General features: G+C 45.3%; 1 protein-coding gene across 1 annotated transcript in view; it reads left to right on the top strand.

Moving 5' to 3' along the window:
* Positions 1-720: 720 nt before the first annotated feature.
* Positions 721-21,986, top strand: part of TBC1D2 (TBC1 domain family member 2) — a 61,316-nt gene continuing 40,050 nt past the window's right edge. Inside the window, exons 1-2 of the mRNA XM_063455965.1 lie at positions 721-1,066; positions 18,825-19,278. Coding sequence (XP_063312035.1) covers positions 18,838-19,278 — 441 coding nt within the window. The 5' untranslated portion in view covers positions 721-1,066; positions 18,825-18,837. The remainder of the gene's footprint in view (positions 1,067-18,824; positions 19,279-21,986) is intronic.

Genomic DNA, 21,986 nt, shown 5'->3' with positions numbered 1-21,986 from the left:
TGGTACAATCTTTATTTAGCCAAATACATATAAACACAAACAAAATATATGTGAAAATCTCCTCAGTGTGAAGAAAAAAATCGTAACAATCAAGTGATAATATACCTTTAAAAGCTGGGTAGACTAATTATAGAAAGCCACACAAATTGTCAGAAGTATAATATATTAACTACAAAGCGTCCAGTGGCTTAGATACATATAGTACTTCAAAATTTGACAAGCAAATACTATGTGGCAAAGAATTAGTAAATTGTCTGGCTATAAATGGAGATCACTCTATTAGCAGGATAGGAGGCTAAAGTATTAGATGTATACACCCCCACAGCACAGTATAATGCACACAGTACAATAAAAAATTGTTGATCTAACCTAACAAATGGAACAGTCTTTTGTTAAATTTCTTAATATGAAGGGGCTAACCCGGGGGTGGTTACTTTTACTGGTGCAAGCAGAAATATAACTTTCTTATACATTTGGGATTTTTTTTTTTTCATAAAGCTGCAATTTGTATAATCTTGCAATCCCAAATAGCTAATTTTGTGGAAAATACAACCAAGTTATTAGTATAAAAGTGTTGGAGAATTTGGTTCTGCTTGACTGTTCCTCCTAATACAGACACCACAATTCACTATTTGGTGGATGAGCCCCACTGTGTTGCATAATAATAACCTCCTTGTCTCAGTTGCACAACCCCAGAGAGCAGCTGTAAGGAAGTCTGTGCCCTCCCCTGAGACAGGGAGAATTGCAGGGAGAAATGTCATGTGTCTCAGTAAATGGCCTAATCGAGCTGTTGGGAAACCTGTGTCACAGTGGCTTTGACTCTGCCACTGAGTGAGTGTTTTTTGTACAACACAGAATTGGTGTCACAGGTTCCTTTGGGAGGGGTATTGTCCAGAAGGAATGATCTATGGAAGAAATGAAGAGGAAGGGAGTTTAATCATGTTGCTGCTTGTGAAGGTGAATCACAGGTCTGCTTTGGAATTCACTGTAACACACATTGACTGATCAGGAAGTGTAACAAGTTACTTGGACACAGCCAGGGAGTGTCAGCTTCTCTACCAAGACGGTAGGTACAGTCCTTGTATATACAGCTACATGTGATCTCTATGCATGATACATTGTCCCCTTATTTCCTCTCAGTATCCTTACTTCAAGGTCCTTCTACCTTGTCCTGAAAGAGAATCAATCAGTGATTTCTAAATTAAATTGTATTTATTTTTAAAAAAAAAAACATTGCTGGGATTTTTAGAGATGATTAAATATAAATGCAGCATACACATACAACTATTGGAATTTTTAAATGTTTTTAGAATTCTCTCAGATGACATTACCAGGCGTTCTATTCTTTGTAGATATAATGGTGATGAAGTATCTGTGTTCTATAAAGTGATTTAAAATATTAAATATGGAGCAGTCTCCATGGAAACCAGTGTAATAAACAAGCACCTTTTTTACAATTTTTTTTTTTGCACCACTTTTTAGAACAGAACTTTGATAAATCTGCTCCATGTGTAAACAAAACAAACAAACAAAAAAACATGTGCAATGTGCACTGATGTGGTATTCCCTTATGTATGTGTAAAACTAAATTAAAACGATTTACACTACTAGTTGCTTGGAAGAAAACCCAAACATAAAATGCAGATTATGTACAGAGGAAATTATATACACATTTTAGCCCCATATTTAGTGTTTGTACTGTAGGTGCAATTTAAATGGCTGCTTAGCTCCGATCTGTAATTTTTATTTTGCTTTTATGTTGCTTGTTTGTTGCTTGTTTTTTTTTTTGTTGTGTGTTTCTTTTTATAATTTATTTTTATTTTTATTTTTGAGCCATTACAAACCTTCTGACTGGAAATTCATATTCGCTTAAAACACAGACTTTTTTACTAAAGCAAAAATTAAAAGTGAATTCACCGTGTGTTTCGCATTTTAGACCAAAGTTATTGATTTGGAAGCATAGCTGACTTAGAGAATTTTTCCAGTTTGGCTAATATGGCCTTAAATTTGAAATTCACTGTGTATCACTTTCTAAATATGTGGACTTTTGCCCCGTCAATAAACATACTTTATATTTCGAATTGAGCTAGCTCACTGATTTTTATTACATTTACTGCGCTTGTAAATGCCATTAATAAGGTCAAGTTTAGCCTAAGGTTTCAATGTGGGTTTTGCTGGCATCAAGTAGGGTGTGTGTGAACAGTTTTCACTTTAACAGCCACTGTTGACTGCAGATTGAGCCTTTGAAATCCTTCATAGATAGATAACATCCCTATCACATATGTCTCACTCACTGCCACAATGGCCACAGGCAGCTAAGCTTGATCTAGATCAGGCTTCCCCAAACTCCGTCCCTCCAGATGTTGCTGAACTACAAATCCCATGATTCTATTAATGAAATCGGCTGAGCATCATGGGAGTTGTAGTTCGGCAACATCTGGAGGGCCAGAGTTTGGGGAAGCCTGATCTAGATGGATGACTGGTTCAGGAACAAACAAATAGTTCTCTAAATTTAATTTGATTTAATATTTAATTAATATCTAACTGTGAGGAAGGTTTACCTGGTTGCTCTGTCCTAGCCGTTGGGAAAGAATGTGTTAACTATAATATCAGACAGAATAAAATGGATCAATGCACTAACTGTGACAGGAATGGAATGGTGGATGTGCCAAGTAGCCAACTAGCCCAGGTGTTCTGGCAACCTCCTACAGTAAATAGTCAAATAACTGTTTGATAACAGCGAGCGATTACAAGGAAAGGGGGGAAATGCCTTCCGAAGTAGAAAAACAGAAGCAAGGTAGACAAAGCTTAAAAGAGGCTTCCTCAAACGCCGGCCCTCCAGATGTTGCTGAACTACAACTCCTATGATTCTCAGCCTATCTATTTCATTCACAGGATCATGGGAGTTGTAGTTCAGCAACATCTGGAGGGCCAGAGTTTAGGGAAGCCTGAAAAGTGTCCCCGGACCCCTCCATACACATTTAATTTAATATAATTGTATGCCTAACACAATGTTAAAGGACCACTATAGGCACCCAGACCACTTCAGCTTATTGAAGTGGTCTGGGTGCCAGGTCCATCTAGGGTTAACCCTGCCTGCTGTAAACATAGCAGTTTCTTTGAAACTGCTATGTTTACCTATGGGTTAATCCAGCCTCTAGTGGCTGTCTCACTGACAGCCGCTAGAGGCGCTTCCGCGATTCTCACTGTGATTTTCACAGTGAGAAGACGCCAGCGTCCATAGGAAAGCATTGAGAATGCTTTCCTATGGACTGGCTGAATGTGCGCGCGGCTCTTGCTGCGCATTCAGCCAATGACGACGGAAGAAGGAGAGTCCCCAGCGCCGAGGGAGCCCGGCGCTGGAAAAAAGGTAAGGGATTAACTCTTTCCTTCCCCCTCAGCCCGGCGGGAGGGGGGCCCAGAGGGTGAGGGGGACCCAAGGACCCTATAGAGCCAGGAAAACAAGTATGTTATTCTGGCACTATAGTGGTCCTTTAAGTATGAATACAATGACAAAAATGGGAAAAAATAGAAGATAAACATTTTTGCTTAAAATATTACACATTCATTGCAACAAAATAAAAATAACTCACAATAGATTCACATAACATCCCTGATTTTTAAATGTCTAGGATCTAAATTTGTTTTATGGTAGCTAACGTTAACCATATGCAACCGCCCCCCTCAACTCTAAAGGTATACCTACCTACCCTAATCTTAACACTACACTATACCTAAGTCTAAAACATAATTAAACCTAACCCAGCATTAAACCCTTACACTAACACTAACACTAACCCTACACCTAGTCCTACTCTAACATTGCCCCTAGCCCTAAGGGATATTGTCCAGAAAAAATATATTTTAAAGCTAAAACAGTTTAATTAGCTTCTGCACCACATGTTGTCTCTGCCGATCAAACTGCGATCAGTGTTGGGCAGTTGGTAGATAGGCAATGCAGGATGGCTCTGAAAAGACCCTGACAATCTCCATCTGAGTGGCGGCGTGCAACTGTGCTCAGCCCATGGTGCTTTAAGCGCTGCATACAGCTCATCTGTCAGTCTGAGGTCAATAAATATAGCTTGACAAAGACCTTTTGGGGTTGAAACGTTGCTGTTGTGGTTCTCAATAAAGTGCCTGTCTTGAACCAAGGTGTGCCTGGACCCCTATTATTTTACTAATGTTTGGAAATCTGGTGTTTGATTCTGGCTCAGCAAGCACCCTGTCTCAGATTTGTGGGAGTGAGTGCAGTTCCACATATACTATTCAATAAATATAGCCCCGAGAGGCGGAGCTTAGTGGTTAAAGCAGACGGTCGCATGGTCGCGGGGCTCCCGGCAAACGAGCCAACAAACCCCTTACAAGAGCGAGCAGACACGACCCAAACCCGCTCCAGGTACACCCCAAGACCCACACAACCACAATGGGTCGGAAAACTAAAAAAGCGAAGGCTGACAAACCCCGGCAGAGCATGGACATCGGGGCACTATGGCGGCATGCACATGTTGCAACCGGAGCGCATATGGCGGCCCTACATGGGGGGTGCTCCGACTTTTCAGATGGGACCTGTGAAGGGGAGGATGGGGACCCCCCACAGACCATGCAGGTACAAGCACTGGTACAGGCACAACCACCCGCGAAAACCCCCACCCCAGTGTCTATGGAGGCCATAGGGGAACTCATGGCAGACCACCATAGAAAGATAGCTGCAGATGTGGCCCTGCTAAGAGAGGATCTCAAACTCATCACAGCCAGGCTGGGAGCAGTGGAGGGTACCACCAATAGCCACACAACCCAGATTGCAGAACTGCAAACGGCAATCCACAGCCTAAAGCAGCAAACCCTGCTCCACGAGCAGCAACTTGCCTCCCAAGAGGATAAACATCGCCGTAACAACTTAAAACTCAGAGGAGTCATGGACTCCGTCCCAGAGGCGGAACTACCACATCTGGTTAGAAGAATTCTCACCACACTGGTGACCCCGAAAGCAGCCAAAGCAATCACCCTTGATGGTCTATTTCGTGTACCGAGACCAGCAAGGGCCCCACCAGCCGCCACAGGGGACCTAATAATCCGGTTCCAGTCCACTAGAGACAAGCAGGCAATCCTGGAAGCCATCAGAGGCCAGTCAACATTCACCTTCGAGGGGATGACACTGTCCTTCTTCTCTGATCTCTCAGGAGGGACGCTGGCGTGGAGGAGATCCCTGGGCCCATTCACATCCCTCCTGCGACTACACCAACTCCGGTACCGCTGGGGACCAGGGCGCACCCTCCATATAGAACGAGGAGGCAGCACTCACATAGTCCATAACATACAGGAGGCTACTAAGGCACTAGGACTATTAAACCTTCCCACAACTGCACTTGCCACAGCGACAGACCCAGCTGGACCCACGCGCCCACTAGGAAGGAATGCAGCCGCCGCACCGGAGTTTGTCCCCCGACAACTCCCCGCAGACCCATATGCAGCAGCTACTACATGAACTTGGGCTCGGACCTGGACACTTACCTGGGCCAGCTGGGCCTGAAGGCCCCGCAAGCGGAATCTACGACCACCTTCATTCGTACCCAGGTCAGCCAGACACACCACATCGGCAGGAGAAGCTACCTGAGATCACCACACTAACCGACGGACTCTCCATCCCATTGGAGACCACAGAACCCGCCACTGGAATACGTGACTATAACCACTATAAGTTTTTTGTTCTAGTTTTTTAAATGTTTTTCTTGTTCACTGGCTGCCACTATAAAGCATCGCCTTGGAGAATGTAACTCCGAACAGTATACCCGTGGGAGCCGGACGCACTGAAGGGGACTGCTATCTCACCTTCAATTGAATACTCTGTTTATGTTTTTATTTCATGTACCTTTTTTTTTTTTCTTCTTCTTTTCCCTTCTCTACTTTTCTAACGCCAAATTTTCAGGCAACTCGAAGGGAAAACACAGATGAGAGACGCGCCCTTAGACCCGAGTATCTGATGGATACAAGTATTAGCTACTGTAAAACCCCGAGGGGGGCTTTTCTCCTCCCCCTGGAGCACTAATGCCTAAGTCAGAAACCCTGATGCATCCTTGACCTGCAAATACCCGTGTGCTCAGGGGACCACTTTAATCTTACTATAGCGTTATACTGTTGTTAGACGTGTCACTAAAATATAAAACCCACCCAGCACAAGACCGCACACTACACAGCTAAGATGCCTCTTTTATTATATGCAGAACATAAGGGCTATGGCCCATCCTGTTGTCTCTTTTCCGTTGGCATTGCTATACTAATATGATGAGTGAGCAAAATAAGGAATTTAGAAACTTTCCTTACCATTAGAGACCACCAAACGTAACGATAGATATTTTAGTTACAGTTTTCACGTTACTTTAAAAGTTTACGTTGCATCGAATCGTGTCAACCTAGTGTCTCTTATTCTGCTAAAGCAGAATTACCACAACCTGGCGATCTATTGGTTACCACTCACCAGTCTCACCCAATGCTCACACTTTATTGCTAAGCCTTCTTCAATATGCAGTATGCCTGTCTCATAACAAAAAAATGTGCTAAATTCCATGTACAACTGTTTAAATCTGACAAACCTTTTCTCTGTTATATTTGTATATTGTGCAATCTTTGAATTTACGCGTGCACGACAAAAATAAAGAATTCAAAAAAATAATAAATAAATAAATATAGCCCCAGCTGATAGAGGGGAGCCCTGGTATAGCTTCATACCTGGATCTCCCTGGTGTGAGCAGTTGTTTAACCCTGCTTACACCAGAATGTTAGAACGTCCCTGTGTTCCTAATGGCGTTAATGCTCACTCTGTGGAGGATGGCATGGATTTAACCCTACTCACACCAAAATGTTAGGACGTTCCCTGCGTTCATAAAGACGTTAATGCTCACTTTGTGGAGGACGGCATGGGTTTAACCCTGCTAACACCAGAATGTTAGAACGTCCCTGTGTTCCTAATGACGTTAATGCTCACTCTGTGGAGGACGTCGGCATGGATTTAACCCTGCTCACACCACACTTTCAAACAGGGGATTTGAAATCTCCATTTAATGAGCTCAATTTGAGCGATGCATGCTGCTCTTTTGTAAGATTGGGGACACTAAATATGGCCCCAGCTGACAGGATTAATTGATTGATACCTGGGTCTCCCTGGTGTGATCAGAAATCGAACACTGCTCACACCAAAACTTTTCCTGCCTTCCTAATGGCGTTAATGCTCAATCTGTGGAGGACGGCATGGAAAATCCCAACGTCTTTAAAACAGAACATAAACATTAAAATGTGTTTTGTGCAGTTATGGCAACAAAGCCTTACAAGCTATCATTGCACCTCTCAACACTGAACTTTCCTTGGATCACAATAGCTATAACTTAGCAATACTCTATCAATTATTTATCCTTTATTTCTCAGTAAGGCACTTTTTTATTTTATTTTAAATTGTACATGACAGAGCACTGCAAGTAATTCGAAAAAGGCTGCAAACATTTTTTTTTTTATTTTTTTTTCAAGTATTGAGTCAATAGAGTAGTACTCAAGCTGTACTATGCGTGTCTGGTCAGAAAACCTAAGCAAGCTAGTAGACCTATAATATGACAGACACGGAGATTACAAATATTAGAAGAGGCCCTTAGAGCATTGTAACGTATTAAGTTACACAGGCAGAGTGTGCTTATCAAACGGCATTGATCAGAGGAGTCAAAAGGAACAATAACTATAAACCTAGACAAACAGTACAATGGATATCGACCGTGGCCATGCCAAGTCAGGCAACGTTAATCATAATAGGGAGAATAATGCCAGCTTGCAGGAGTCCAAGTTTCGGATCAGCCGATACCTCTCTGGAGCCTAGCAGAACGTCGGTTCGGCAGAGCAGTTATCAGCATGAGCCCGCTCGTAGGCTGTGGTAGCACCGTAGTGGAGTGTAGAGATTGAACCCAGATGTTCCTCTAGGATGCCAGTCTTTTGGGATAGTGCAGGGTGTGTCCCCACCTAAGCTGACTTGTACCTAGGTTGCGTCCGGCTCCTGCTGACCTGTGGTGGACCAGGCGTCTCCTCCATTCTCGGGATCGCCTCTGTCCTGTAGCTAGGTGTCGTTGCAGGAACGCCGTGGGAGTCTCCGAGAGGGCTGGGTTTGCTTCTCTGGGATATTGCATCTTTCTGGTGCTCACTGACCCTGTTCTGCAACCTTCTCAAGAAGTCAGCAAAACTTTTGTTCAACCTGGCTTCAAAATTTAGTTGTGCAGTGCTGGGGTTAACGAGACTCGTGGACTCCACCATGTTGGATGAGTCAGGGAACTTTTCTTTGACTTTGATGGGTTCACACCCTGATTTTCGGTTGCCTCTCAGATGTGGACTGGGATCACCCTCACCGGTCCAAAGGGGGGAGTGGGGGCTGCTGCTTGAAGGTGGTTGCTCCTGTGCCTCTCCAGGCCTGGAGGTCAGCTGCCTCTCCCACTCTGGCCGTGCTAGGTCACATCTGCCACGATGAGATATGGAAGCTCTCGACTAGATGATTACTGCCACACAATGTGTCAGGTAAGTAAGGAGTGCAATTGCTTCACTTCGTTTATCGTGGTCGAGTTTGGTGAAGACGCAAAGGACGATTTTCATCGAGATATTGGAGGAGCTCATACACAATACGTCTCTCCACCATGGCAGTCGGGCCCTGCCCCCAGGTTCATTTTTGTTTTAAACGTTTTTTTCTAGCAGAATACTCACTTTATTTTCTTTAATAACAAAATATTCTAAAGAGCAAGCCATGCAGTACCTTTTTTAATGTACATGATTATTTCTGTGTATTTTTGGAAAGACCCCCAGGTCATGTCTACTTGCATGGGGAAATCTGGGGGAAGAAAGGAAATGCTTTCCCCCATTGTGCCACCGAACAAACCGTGTAGGACAAGCTCTCCTTTCTAGCAACATCACCTTATAGTCTGCAGTACCTAGAAGGTGAAGCGACCCGAAGCATCTCCATCTTTGTTCTCTTGCACATGTAGGATAATACTAAACAGAGGTTCAGCAGGTTCCTCCACAGATCTTCTCACACATGGACAATTACATGCTATAGGTATCCATCAGGGCTGGACTGAAGAAAATTTTTGGCCTGGGCATTTTCGAATCGTAAAATCCCAGTGGTACAGGGTGGAACCAGAGAAAAATGGCTTGTGTAATGCGCAGCGCTGTGCTTGCTTGTGACTTATCTCTGGTGTCGCCATAAGTGGATTACCAGAGAACAAAAGGGCCAGGAGAGAGTATGGGGGCTCTAGAGAGAGTAAGGACTGTAGTTTGCATATCTAGGGGCTTTAGAGAGATGGCGAGTGTGTTTATAGAGGCTGTAGTGTATGAGAGAGTGTGTGTTTACAGGTGATCTTGTGTGTCTATAGGGGATCTAGAGTGTGCATAGGCAATACATAGTGTGCGTATGGGATGTGTTTGTGTAGGTGGTGCAGTGTGTGTCTATGGGGGATCTAGGGAATCAAGTGTGTGTGTGTGTGTGTGTGTGTGTAATGGGCCTGTATTGTGGTGGGGGTGGGGTGGATGAGAGGGGAGCAATTTAATAAATATCTTGAGGTGCAGGTTAGAGCCTCCCTGGTCCTCGCTCTGCTCCCCTATCCTGCTGATCCCCACACCGGCCATGAATACACAAAGCAGGGCCAGCGGTGGCTCTGCATGTGTTGGCATTGAAGATCAAAGAATAGGCCTGGTATCTATTATGGAAAACCATATAAAACGTGCATGTTCCCATCAGTTGTTGCAGAACAATCTTAATTTGCTATAACGGAACATTCCAAGCACCATAACCACTACATGCTGTAGTGGTTAGGGTGCCAGGATTTCCCTGGAACCCGCCGGTATAAGCAGTCAAAATATTTGGAAATGGTTTGACTTTTTACCTAGACCCATCAGACGCTGACCCCTAACTCCTCTGCGGCTAGATGTGAGGGCTTGAAGCTCCTGCTTGGAGCTTTAGTTGGCTTTCTTGAGCTGTCTCCAATGCGTGTCCAGCTCATTCGCTAAGTGCGTCAGCTGATCACTGACAGGTTTTGCTCACTAAAGAGTTCTTCAGACTGGAAGGAGGCAGGGAGCAGCGCCCGGCAAAGCCAAGGAAAGAGGCACCAATGTTACTTCTGGAACCATAAGCACTAAAGTGTGCTACAGTGGTTATGGTGCTTGGAAGTTTCTTTAAAACCCATAACCCTTACTTCATCGTTCATCATTTGTTTGTGTTGCAATTTCACTGAAAAACAAAATTTTCGTAAAAATGCAAAAGTGATAGTGTTGCTGCTATTTTTTCTACCAAGGAGCGATTAAGGAAGAATACAGCACAGTTCATGATTCACATTAAAGGAAATGACTCAGAGGAAATTAGCCAATATTGAGAATTCACAAAAAAAAAAAAAAATTCACGTAAACTTTGATTTCCTAGCTAACTGGAAATATGGTGTATATTTGTATCTCAGAGATTTTAATTATTCATTTTTATATTATTGGATATTAAACGTGCTGTAAGTACTGGGAGCCAGTAACAATTTAAAGAGTAATAATTCGACTGTTGCCATTCTGGGAGTGGAATGTTATACCCATTATTCAAAGTTCACTGAAAGCCGAGGTCAGCAAATTCGACATAAGTTTCATTGAATTTGCAATAATTTAGGGAAAACAGAAGATGCTTTACTTAATCAGCTAAAATGCATACCACCCAAGTGTCACTATTTAGAAGGGAACAGTCCCTATTCAGGGCCCAGAACCCTCGGTCCATCTTTCTTTCCTAATGTCGCTCTTTTCTAGGAGCTCCATAATGTTGGAGTGTATAACCGAGCTCCACAGTAATAATACTCACAGTAATATGTCTTTAAACTACAATAAATGAGTTTTTAGAAATCAGTCTGTGTAAATAAGATACAGTGTTCTTGTTCTAAATTACATTTTCGTTGCAGGAATTATTAGTAAGTCGTCTAAAATGTATCCGAACATCCGCCATTGGCGACACCCCCACTCACACCCTTAAAATGAAAGTGTCCCTCTTTTTTGAAACATTGGGAGGTATGAATATATAAAGGCCAGTAAAATAAAGGATGAGTATAGATGGAATATAGAAAAAAAATAATTAAATTTCCACTTAAATGTGGTTATCTTGCAACAGTATTTTAAAGGATCACTATAGTGTCAGGAAAGCAAAGCGGTTTTCCTGACACTATAGAGCCCTGAGGGTCCCCCTCCCGTGGCGCTGAAGTGGTTAAAACCCCTTCAGCAGCTTACCTTATTCCAGCGCCGGGCTCCCTCGGCATAATATGCCTCCAGCGTCGCAGATGCGCCTCTAGTGACTGTCCGGAAGACAGCCACTAGAGGCTGGCTTAACCCCAAATATTTATCTGAAACTGCTATGTTTGCATCTGAAGGGTTAAAACCTGAGGGACCTCAACCTATTTGGGAACCTACCTCCCATAGCCCAACCCCCCCCCCCCCCCACCCCATCAACATCCCCCTTCCATCCCAACCAACCACTACACACCAGGCCACGCGAGAGACCACCCAGGCTCAATTAAACCCCACATCAAAACATAATAAAAACCATCATACCCAAACTACACGGCCTAAAAACCCAACCCAACTCAAACTCACCCCCCGCAGCAAAACCCGACACCCTCCACACCACACGAGACAACTGAAAAATTAGACACACAGAAAAAGCACCTAACCCACGACACAGGGCCGGATTAACATAGGGGCTGATGGAGCTGCAGCTCCAGGCCCAGGCCCATGGAATAGGCCCATTTAAAAAAAAAAAAAAAAAATTTTTTTTTTTTTTTTTTTTTTTTACACACTACTCTTAGGTTTGCCACCTGACTGGTATTTTACTGGCACAGCCGGTATTTGAGGTTGCCTGGCCATGCCGGTATTGCAGTAATACCGGCAATACAAATGCAGGTATTTTTCTCAGAATAGATGGAGATTACTCTGCAATACCAGCACCGGCCACTAGGGGTCACTGTGTGTGGAGAGAGGCAGGGATAGGAAGTTACAGAATAACCCTCCCTGCCTCTCTCTACTACTCAGTGATCTGTGGGGGAGCAGCTACACAGCACAGAGAGTCCAGACAGCAGCTCTACAGCTCAGGTAAGTGAGGGATGGGGGGAAAGGCAGCAGGGACACATGTGGACACTGAGACACTAGGGGCCACATGTGGACACTGAGACACATTGGGACACTGAGACACTAGGGGACATATGGGGACACAGACACTAGGTGACACAGACACTTGGGGACACATACACTAGGGGACACATGGGAACACAGACACTAGGGGACACAGACACTGGGAGACCTGGAAACACTGAGACACTTGGGGACACAGGAAAACATGGGGACACTTGGGGACACTTGAAAACATGGGGACACTGAGAGACTAGGGACACTGGGACACATGGGGATGCTGAGACACATGGGGATGCTGTGAGACATAGGGACATTGGGAGACACTGAGACATTGGGACACGGAGACACTATGTCCCCATTTCTCCCAGTGTCCCCATGTCCCCCATCCAGTGTTGCTAGGGTCTCAGTGTCCTCAAGTCTCCCAGTGTCTGTGTCCCATGTCTCTCAGTGTGCCTAGTGTCCCCATGTGTCCCAGTGTCCCTATATGTCCCAGTGTCCCCGTGTCTATGTCCACAACTGTCCCCATGTCTACCAGTGTCCCCAAGTGTCTGTCTCCCAGCCAGTGTCCCCTAGTCTTCCAATGTCCCCAAGTCTCCCAGTGTCCCCTAGTCTCCCAGTGTCTGTGTTTCCATGTCTCTGTGTCCCTAGTGTCTTAGTGTCCCCAAATGTTTCAGTGTCCCCATGTCTCCCAGTGTCTGTGTTCCTAGTGTCTCAGTGTGCCTAGTGTCCCTATATGTCCCAGTGTCCCCATGTCTATGTCCACAACTGTCCCCATGTCTCCCAGTGTCCCCAAGTGTCTGTCTCCCAGCCAGTGTCCCCAAGTCTCCCAGTGTCCCCTAGTCTCCCAGTGTCTGTGTTCCCATGTCTCTGTGTCCCTAGTGTCTTAGTGTCCCCAAATGTTTCAGTGTCCCCATGTCTCCCAGTTTCCCTAAATGTCTCAGTGTCCCCATGTCTCTCAGTGTCCCCGGGTCTCTCAGGGACACACTGAGACATTGGGACACTGGGAGAAATGAGGACACTGAGACACTGGGAGACTAGGGGACTGGGTGACATGGGGACACTGACACTGTGATACATAGGGACACTGAGACATTGGGTGACTTGCGAGACTGAGACACTGGGAGCAATCCATCTATACAGCAGAATCAAACTGTGAGTAGTTTGTTGGTGTTTTTACATAATTTTCTCAGATTCACTCCTTTTGATTATACAAATGAGGCTGGTATTTTTTTCCAAGAAAGGTGGCAACCCTAACTACTCTTCACATACTCTTGCTTAAAAGAGCACTATAGGGTCAGGGACACAATCATGTATTTCTGACTCTATTATGTTAAAACCAGGGCCGGACTGGGAATTAAAAGCAGCCCTGGAAAAAAATATTTACCAGCCCCATAATGCATCGCGCCAGCATAGTGTGCAGATACAGAGTTAGAAAAGAACTTAAAATTAAAAACTATTACTCCAACGTAAAGAAAAGCACTCATAGGCTTCAAAATAAACAAAATTGCTGATTTATTTTAAGCAGACATGCATGTAATCAATGTTTCGGTCCAACTACCTTGACATATTAAGGAAAGCTTGGTAATGGGACTGAAATAGTGAATGTATGTACGGCACAACTGTAAAGAATTGACGTTATCTTATTTATATTGAAGTCCTGTGGGTGCGCGCTTCATTTTAAATATGTTAGTGTAAATATAAAAGGCATTTATATATATATATATATATATATATATATATATATATATATATATATATATATATATATATATATATATATATATATATATCCAAAGTAAATGGCAGCACTCACGGGTACTTCGTTTTAAAATATAACTTTTATTCCAGTTCCATAAAAATCGACGTTTCAGTCCCTCTTGTGGACTTTCATCAGGATTCAATCCTGATGAAAGTCCACAAGAGGGACTGAAACGTCGATTTTTATGGAACTGGAATAAAAGTTATATTTTAAAACGAAGTACCCGTGAGTGCTGCCATTTACTTTGGATTTATGGACATTTGGCCCTGGTAATGCACCCGGTTTTATTTGCTAAAGAAGGTTAGCTTGTGTGCAAGGTACAACATATATTTCTGTATGTATATATATGTATATAACTAATACACACATTAATATACATGTCATATACCATTGGAGGATCCAGAGCCTGATCCCGGGAGGGGAAAAAATCCATGCACAATAACCAGTACTGCTCTGTGTAGTGGTTATGGTGCAAGGAGTGCCGGGACCCCTTCACAGAGTAAGAAGTCAAACCGTTTAAAACCCCTTAAGGACACATGACATGTGTGACATGTCATGATTCCATTTTATTCCAGAAGTTTGGTCCTTAAGGGGTTAAGAACAGTTTGACAACTTACCTGGGGTCTGCTGGGATATGGGGCTGTAGTAGGGTATAGGAGCAGTGGTGCAATGTGTGAGGGGTGCAGTGTGTGTGTGAAAGGTTCAGTGTATGTGTGTGTGTGTGGGGGGGGTGTAGTGTGTGAATGCGTAGGGTGTGTGGGGGCTGTGAATGTGTGTGGGGGGCTGTGAATGTGTGTGGGGGGGCAATGTGTGCATTTGTATGGTGTGTGTGTGGGGGTAGTGTGTCTATGGGCCTAGAGTTCACTCTCAACACTGCGACCACCAGGGGAGAGCCTCGTGGGGGGGGGGGGGGGGGGGGGAGGAGTCTCCCCTCTCCTTCCCAGTCTCTCTCTTCCCTCTCTGCCTTTCTCCCCCTCCCCTTGTGTGTGTCTCTCATTTCTCCCTCTGTTTCTCTCTTCCCCCTCCCCTTGTGTGTCTCTCTCCTTTCTCCCTGTCTCTCTCTTCCCCCTCCCCTTGTGTGTGTCTCTCCTTTCTCCCTGTCTCTCTCTTCCCCTCTGTCTCTGTCTCCCCCCCTTTCCCTGTGTCTCTCTCCCCCACATCTCTCTTCCCCCCTCTCTCCCCCACATATATCTTCCCCTCTGTCTCTCTCCCCCCTTCCCATGTGTCTCTCTCTCCCCCCCACACATCTCTTCCCATCTGTCTCTCTCCCCCATATCTCTTCCCCTCTGTCTCTCTCCCCCCTTTCCATGTGTCTCTCTCTCTCCCCCCCACATATCTCTTCCCCTGTCTCTCTATTCTCCCCCCTCTGCCTCTTTCTCCCTCCTTTCCCTGTGGCACTCTCCCTCCCCCTCTGTCTCTTTCTTGCACCCCCCCTGTCTCTTTCTTGCACCCCCACCCATTCTCTCTCCCCCTCTGTCTCTTTCTTGCACCCTCCCCCTCTGTCTCTTTCTTGCACCCCCCACCCATTCTCCCTCCCCCTCTGTCTCTTTCTTGCACCCCCCCCTCATTCTCCCTCCCCCCTCTGTCTCTTTCTTGCCCCCCCCTCATCTGTCTCTTTCTTGCACCCCCCCATTCTCCCTCCCCTTCTGTCTCTTTCTTGCCCCCCCCCCAATTCTCCCTCCCCTTCTGTCTCTTTCTTGCCCCCCCCCAATTCTCCCTCCCCTTCTGTCTCTTTCTTGCCCCCCCAATTCTCCCTCCCCTTCTGTCTCTTTCTTGCCCCCCCAATTCTCCCTCCCCTTCTGTCTCTTTCTTGCCCCCCCCAATTCTCCCTCCCCTTCTGTCTCTTTCTTGCCCCCCCAATTCTCCCTCAACTTCTGTCTCTTTCTTGCCCCCCCATTCTCCCTCCCCTTCTGTCTCTTTCTTGCACCCCCCCATTCTCCCTCCCCCTCTGTCTTTCTTGCACCCCCCCCCATTCTCCCTCCCCCTCTGTCTTTCTTGCACCCCCCCCATTCTCCCTCCCCTTCTGTCTTTCTTGCACCCCCCCTCATTCTCCCTCCCCCCTCTGTCTCTTTCTTGCCCCCCCCTCATTCTCCCTCCCCCTCTGTCTCTTTCTTGCCCCCCCATTCTCCCTCCCCTTCTGTCTCTTTCTTGCACCCCCCCATTCTCCCTCCCCTTCTGTCTCTTTCTTGCCCCCCCTCATTCTCCCCCCCATTCTCCCTCCCCTTCTGTCTCTTTCTTGCCCCCCCCTCATTCTCCCTCCCCTTCTGTCTCTTTCTTGCACCCCCCCATTCTCCCTCCCCTTCTGTCTCTTTCTTGCACCCCCCCATTCTCCCTCCCCTTCTGTCTCTTTCTTGCCCCCCCTCATTCTCCCCCCCATTCTCCCTCCCCCTCTGTCTCTTTCTTGCCCCCCCTCATTCTCCCTCCCCCTCTGTCTCTTTCTTGCCCCCCCATTCTCCCTCCCCTTCTGTCTCTTTCTTGCACCCCCCCATTCTCCCTCCCCTTCTGTCTCTTTCTTGCCCCCCCTCATTCTCCCCCCCATTCTCCCTCCCCTTCTGTCTCTTTCTTGCCCCCCCATTCTCCCTCCCCTTCTGTCTCTTTCTTGCCCCCCCCAATTCTCCCTCCCCTTCTGTCTCTTTCTTGCACACACCCCTCCCCCATCTGTCTCTTTCTTGCCCCCACACCCCCCTACCTGAGAGGAGTCAGGGGGGGCAGCGCGTTCCACGATACAGCCTCGCCGGTCCGGCGGCACTTCTAATGCTGGGGGCTGAGCCTGAAGGAGGAGGGAGGAGCATGTCTCTGTACCATGCTCCCTCGCGGTTCCTGTGCTGTGAATTGTGGGAACCGCGAGGGAGCATGGTACAGAGACATGCTCCTCCCTCCTCCTTCAGCCCCCAGCATTAGGAGTGCCGCCGGACCAGCGAGGCTGCCACCCGGTCCGGCGGCTCCAGCGTGCAATGCGGCCGCCGGCCCCCTCAGAGTATGTGCCACCGGACCGGCCACCCGGTGGCACATACATTGCCTGAGCAGCCCCCAGGTGCCGCGGCCCACCGGGAAATTTCCCGGTATCCCGGTGGGCCAGTCCGGCCCTGGTTAAAACCACCACCCTGGCCCCTTCTTGCCTCCCTAAGTATAGTAAAATATAACTTGTATTCAAGTCTGCAGCTGCTGGCTCTGCCTCTGAACTGACTGTCTGCTGACATCATCAGAAGTGGTGGTCTGAGCAAATTACAATACTTCCCCATAGGATTGGCTGAGACTGTCAACTAGGCAGATCAGGGGCAGAGCCAGCACAAGTCCAACATAGCCCTGGCCAATCAGCATCTCCTCATAAAGATAAATTGAATCAATGCATCTCTATGAGGAATGTTCAGTGTCTGCATGCAGAGGGTGGAGACACTAAATGGCAGTGCTACACACTAGGCAGTACTGCCCCAGGAAGCACCTCTAGCAGCCATCTAAGGAGGAGTGGCCAGTGGAGTTATTTTATCTGAAAATACAGTGTTTACTACAAAAGGCCTGAATGGAATGATTCTACTTACCAGAACAAATACAACAAGCTGTAGTTGTTCTGGTGACTATAGTGTCCCTTTAAGTTTGGAAGCTTAAGAGGGATGTATGGGAACAAAACATTTGTGGACTGGCTGACAATAAAATTAGTTTAGGTAATGCAGACGTTGGTCTCTCTAACACTGTGGCATGTCCCCTTTCTTCTACACTCACTACATACACCTTTTCTCTGTCTCAGACTATATACCAGGAACTTCTGCCTGCTAGTAAGAAGGTAAGGAGCCAAGTGGACCAGCGAGTGCTAGGGGACAGTCCTTGGAAAGCATGGAGTGAGCGCGTCATTAGATGCATTTATGTCAACCTCAGGGTGCTGCCTGCATAGTATGCCCTTAGTTGGACAGCCTGCAGGATTGGCAGGCAGCCTGAAATGCATTCATGCCAGGCTGTCCTTCAAATTCTTTGGACAGACATGCCTCCTTTTTGGGCATGTTCACCCCTTTTGGCAGGTCAGGTCACGTGATTCGCACCAGTGACACACCCTTTTACCCCGCCCATTGACTTCCTGCTTGACTGGACACTGCTATTAGGGGTTATGGATTTACTTGAAAGATGAAATCATAAATTAGAGAGAGATTAGCATAGAGTATGTGTTTTCTTATAGCTGCATCCTATGAGTTTCCCTCCAGTACCATCTCCATCAGATACATGACGCTTGGGAGGAATTACTGTTTTAGTGTTTTTGGTCGATAAGATTACGTAATTAGGCCCATCATAATTGTCAGCACCAGGCCCACTGTGCTCTTAATCCGGCCCTGCCACGACAAACACACTCAATACCCCACAGACACTGACCAAGGAAGACTGAAGGCCACACGAGTTATGGGCCACCTGGTTCCAAATGTAAACAAAAACAAATGTGATGTAAATAAGTAATGTGACCTACAATGTGTACAACACTCCAATGTAACTACAACGTTTGATACCCCACCCCTCATCTTTATTCTGTACCCCTACCTCTTTATCACACTGAATACCACAAAAATAAAGAATTTACAAAAAATAAAACCTGAAGGACCTGGCACCCAGACCACTTCATTGAGCTGAAGGGGTCTACGTGACTATAGTGTCCCTTTAACTATTTCAAATATTGTTTTAAACTATGCATTTTCTGATATCAAGTGATCTAGCGCATAAATGTAAATAATAAAAGCATATGTTTGCAAGAAAATTAAATATACAGCTCATTACTGCACCTCTTAATTATGTATCAATTTTCTGTTTTAAATTGCTGAAAGTTAAAAAAGAATTAGCAGATGCACATCACAAAAGTAATTAGATTACTGTGGTTTTTAAAATTTCCATTGACTTTTTTTTTTTTTTTACTTTATTTTAGGGTAAGAAAATAAATGAGCCAAAAAATGGAAGAAGATGATAGAGTGGGCAGCAATGTTGCTGACATACCATGTGACTCACCGTTGAAACCCCTAACAGAGGAAAGTAAAAATATAAGCTGCGTTGGTGCCCCAGAGCAGGGGTCAAAGACGGAATGCGATGGTCGTAAAGTAGAGAGACCATCTGAATGCAGCCCAGTAGAAGTCGAGAAACCAAAGATTAAGAAGTTGTGTGGATACCTGCATAAGCTTGGCATGAAAGGACCCCTCAAGGCGTGGAAGTATCGCTTCTTCTCGTACGATGATAAGAAATGTCACCTGACTTACTTCAGGATTGCTACCGATGTATGCCCTTTAGGAAGCATTGACGTGTCCTCTGCTACGTTCGACGTGAAATTGGAAATGGAAGAAGGAACCTTTGAAATCAGAACTCCAAACAAAGTCTTTATTTTGAAGGTATGAGAAAGATTTTCGTTTTACCTACAGAGCACTTTAGAACGGGGCAAAGAGTTCCACCCATTGTGGGGTTTTAACGGTTATTGTAAGGAAAATTGTCAATTTATTTTTTATTATTAATGGAAATAATTATATGAATTACAGACTCTCTGTGTATGTTTTTGTAATGCTTACCTATATTTTATTACCCTTTTATCAGTGTATCTCCTGGTTTACTCCTGCTCTTTAGAGGCGGCCATCTTTAAGTCCTCTTTGACCAGGAGGCGGGTCTTATCCAACCAAACACTGTTCAAGTAATAAAGAGCTTGTGTGGGTTCACAAGTCCGGATGTTATTCAAGGAAAATTACCACTTCATCATTTAAAGTGACCAGCCTGAAGTCTGTATGTTCAGGGTTTCATTTTGAAATGCTGTCCATACAAAGATTAGCCCTTCTGCTAAAGGAGGTGCAACTTCTGCCTCGTTTCCACTGAGCGGTACGAATCGGGTCGGTATGGCCTGGTACGCTACTTTCAGTGTTTCCATTATGAAAGTCGCCCACACAACCTAACCAAACTGCACCATTCCTGGGCCCCCTTCAGTGTAGGTCCATAGGAAATTGTATGGTATGGTTAGGGCGGAGCTACTGGCATCACACTATACAATCGATTGATTGTCGGACAGGAAAAAGTCTATGCTCACAACAAATGACATGCTACGCATTTGGTCTAGAGCCCGCATGCCCCCTGGCGGTCCGACTTGCAGTGGAAACGCTCACCTGAATCGGCTGGACCATTCTAACCCTTCCGAACCGCACTGACCCGAACCATACCGTTTAGTGGAAACGAGGCATTCATCTCCAACAGCATCATTGGGACGTTATTAGCTACCCAAAGTTGGCTTCTGCTGCCAGCACTCACAGCATGCTGGCGCCAGACAGTCCATGGCAGTACCTCCATCCCCCTTTTCCTGTCATCTCCACAGTCCTTTCTCCCTTACCTCCCTCCTGCTCTGCGAGAGGGAGATCCACAGTGGAGGAGGTAGATTGAGCTGAGGGAAAACATGACCTTGGTGTTGGCAAGTAAAATTTTAGTTGTTTAACTTTTTTTTAAAGTTGTATTAAAACACATTTTATTTCTTATTAGAGTATCGCTGGGCAGCCTTCAAACTGTGCATGGTCTTAGCAGTTAAGTAGTGCTTTTGACCAAAGAGGGCAAAATGGCCACCGCCACAGAGCAAAAGTAAGCCTGGGGATTCACAAAAAAAAAAAAAGTTACTAACCTGTGTTTAGATATACTTATTACAAAATAATGCTAGGCCATGTTACATGTAATTTTTCTTTTCTGTAATAATTCAAATAAAGGTTTTCCTTTATAACATGAAAACTGAAACACTCTCCCTCTTAGTGGTTTTAAAATAAGCTGATAATTACACTTAAGGACACAATTTTTTTTTATAAACTTATGTCATCATCCCGTCGTATTTTGGAGTGGACAATGTCTTTGGTTCTCATCAGCGACATAATTGTATCAAGAGTGACAATGATCTTGGTCACGTTGGGGTTGGCACTGAGAAGAGACTGTATTCCAGTCATAGTTGCATCCAGATCTTGACTACTACACTACTGTAGAGCATAATTTTATAAAGTCACATTTCAGCATCAAACCTCAAGTGTTAACAGTATTCTGTTATCTCTATGCCAATGCTTGCGCACATGGGTGCACCATGGGTGACCCTAAGCAGACTGTAGGTTCCAGACCTATGTAGGAGCCTGTCCTGCTGTCTCATTTACTTGCGGTGGTTTTCTTCTCTTCCCGATAGTGTGTTCCTTTCCCTGTGATTTTTTGGTTATCTGATTTGACGTCTAACTACTCTGATCTCTGTACTCCTTGACCTGGCTTGGCATTTTGTTCCTCTGGAATCTCTGACCTTAACTTGCTTCCTGACCTAGCTAATTTCACCTACAATAGGCATTGCGCTAAGCCCGTCCACCCTATGCATCGATAATATGCTGCTCTGCCTTTATTATACTCTTGGACAGCTTAAGGACAGCTTAAGTTTAAGCTCCTTGTGTTGGGTTATCATACTTACCTTGACAGATTTTAGTGTAGTTTTGGTTTTTATTCAGTGATATTTTACAAAATGTAAAATTCTAGATTTTGTTTAAGTTCCTATCTGACTCACTATCTGAACTTTAGTTCTCATTAGTACGCTCACAATGACTGACAATTTTCCATTAAATTGCTGGTTCACCAGGTTCAAATACCCATGCAGATCAGCGCTGATGTCACATGACATCTCAATGCAGTTCTAATTTGTGGAACATCATGACTAAAGAGTACTTTAACAGATACACTTAAAGGGTTGCACCACTACCACTTCAGTAATTTGATTTGAGTGATCATGGTGCCTGGGGTCTGTATATGCCGTGTATCACAGAATGACGGTCATTGGCTGACAGGAGTCAGCTGATGCTCTCAGCCAATGAATGTCAACCCCCGCAGCTGTTGGCTTTTGCAGCTCTGCCGAAGTCAGAAGCACGTCACTGGACCACCAGGGAGCATCAGTGCCCGGGCAGGGACCCAAATCATGGGGTAAACCATTGCTAAACTGGGGAACTAGGCCAGGGTATTTGTGACATTATAACCTCTACAGCAGCTGTAGTGGTTATGATGCTTGAAGTAATACTGTAGGAAAACCTGTTGTATTCAAGAACACTTGTTGTATTCA

Source organism: Pelobates fuscus, chromosome 5, assembly GCF_036172605.1.
Source record: "Pelobates fuscus isolate aPelFus1 chromosome 5, aPelFus1.pri, whole genome shotgun sequence".
NCBI lineage: Eukaryota > Metazoa > Chordata > Amphibia > Anura > Pelobatidae > Pelobates > Pelobates fuscus.
Note: the sequence above shows the minus strand (reverse complement) of the source record. Positions and strands in the feature narration are given on the sequence as shown.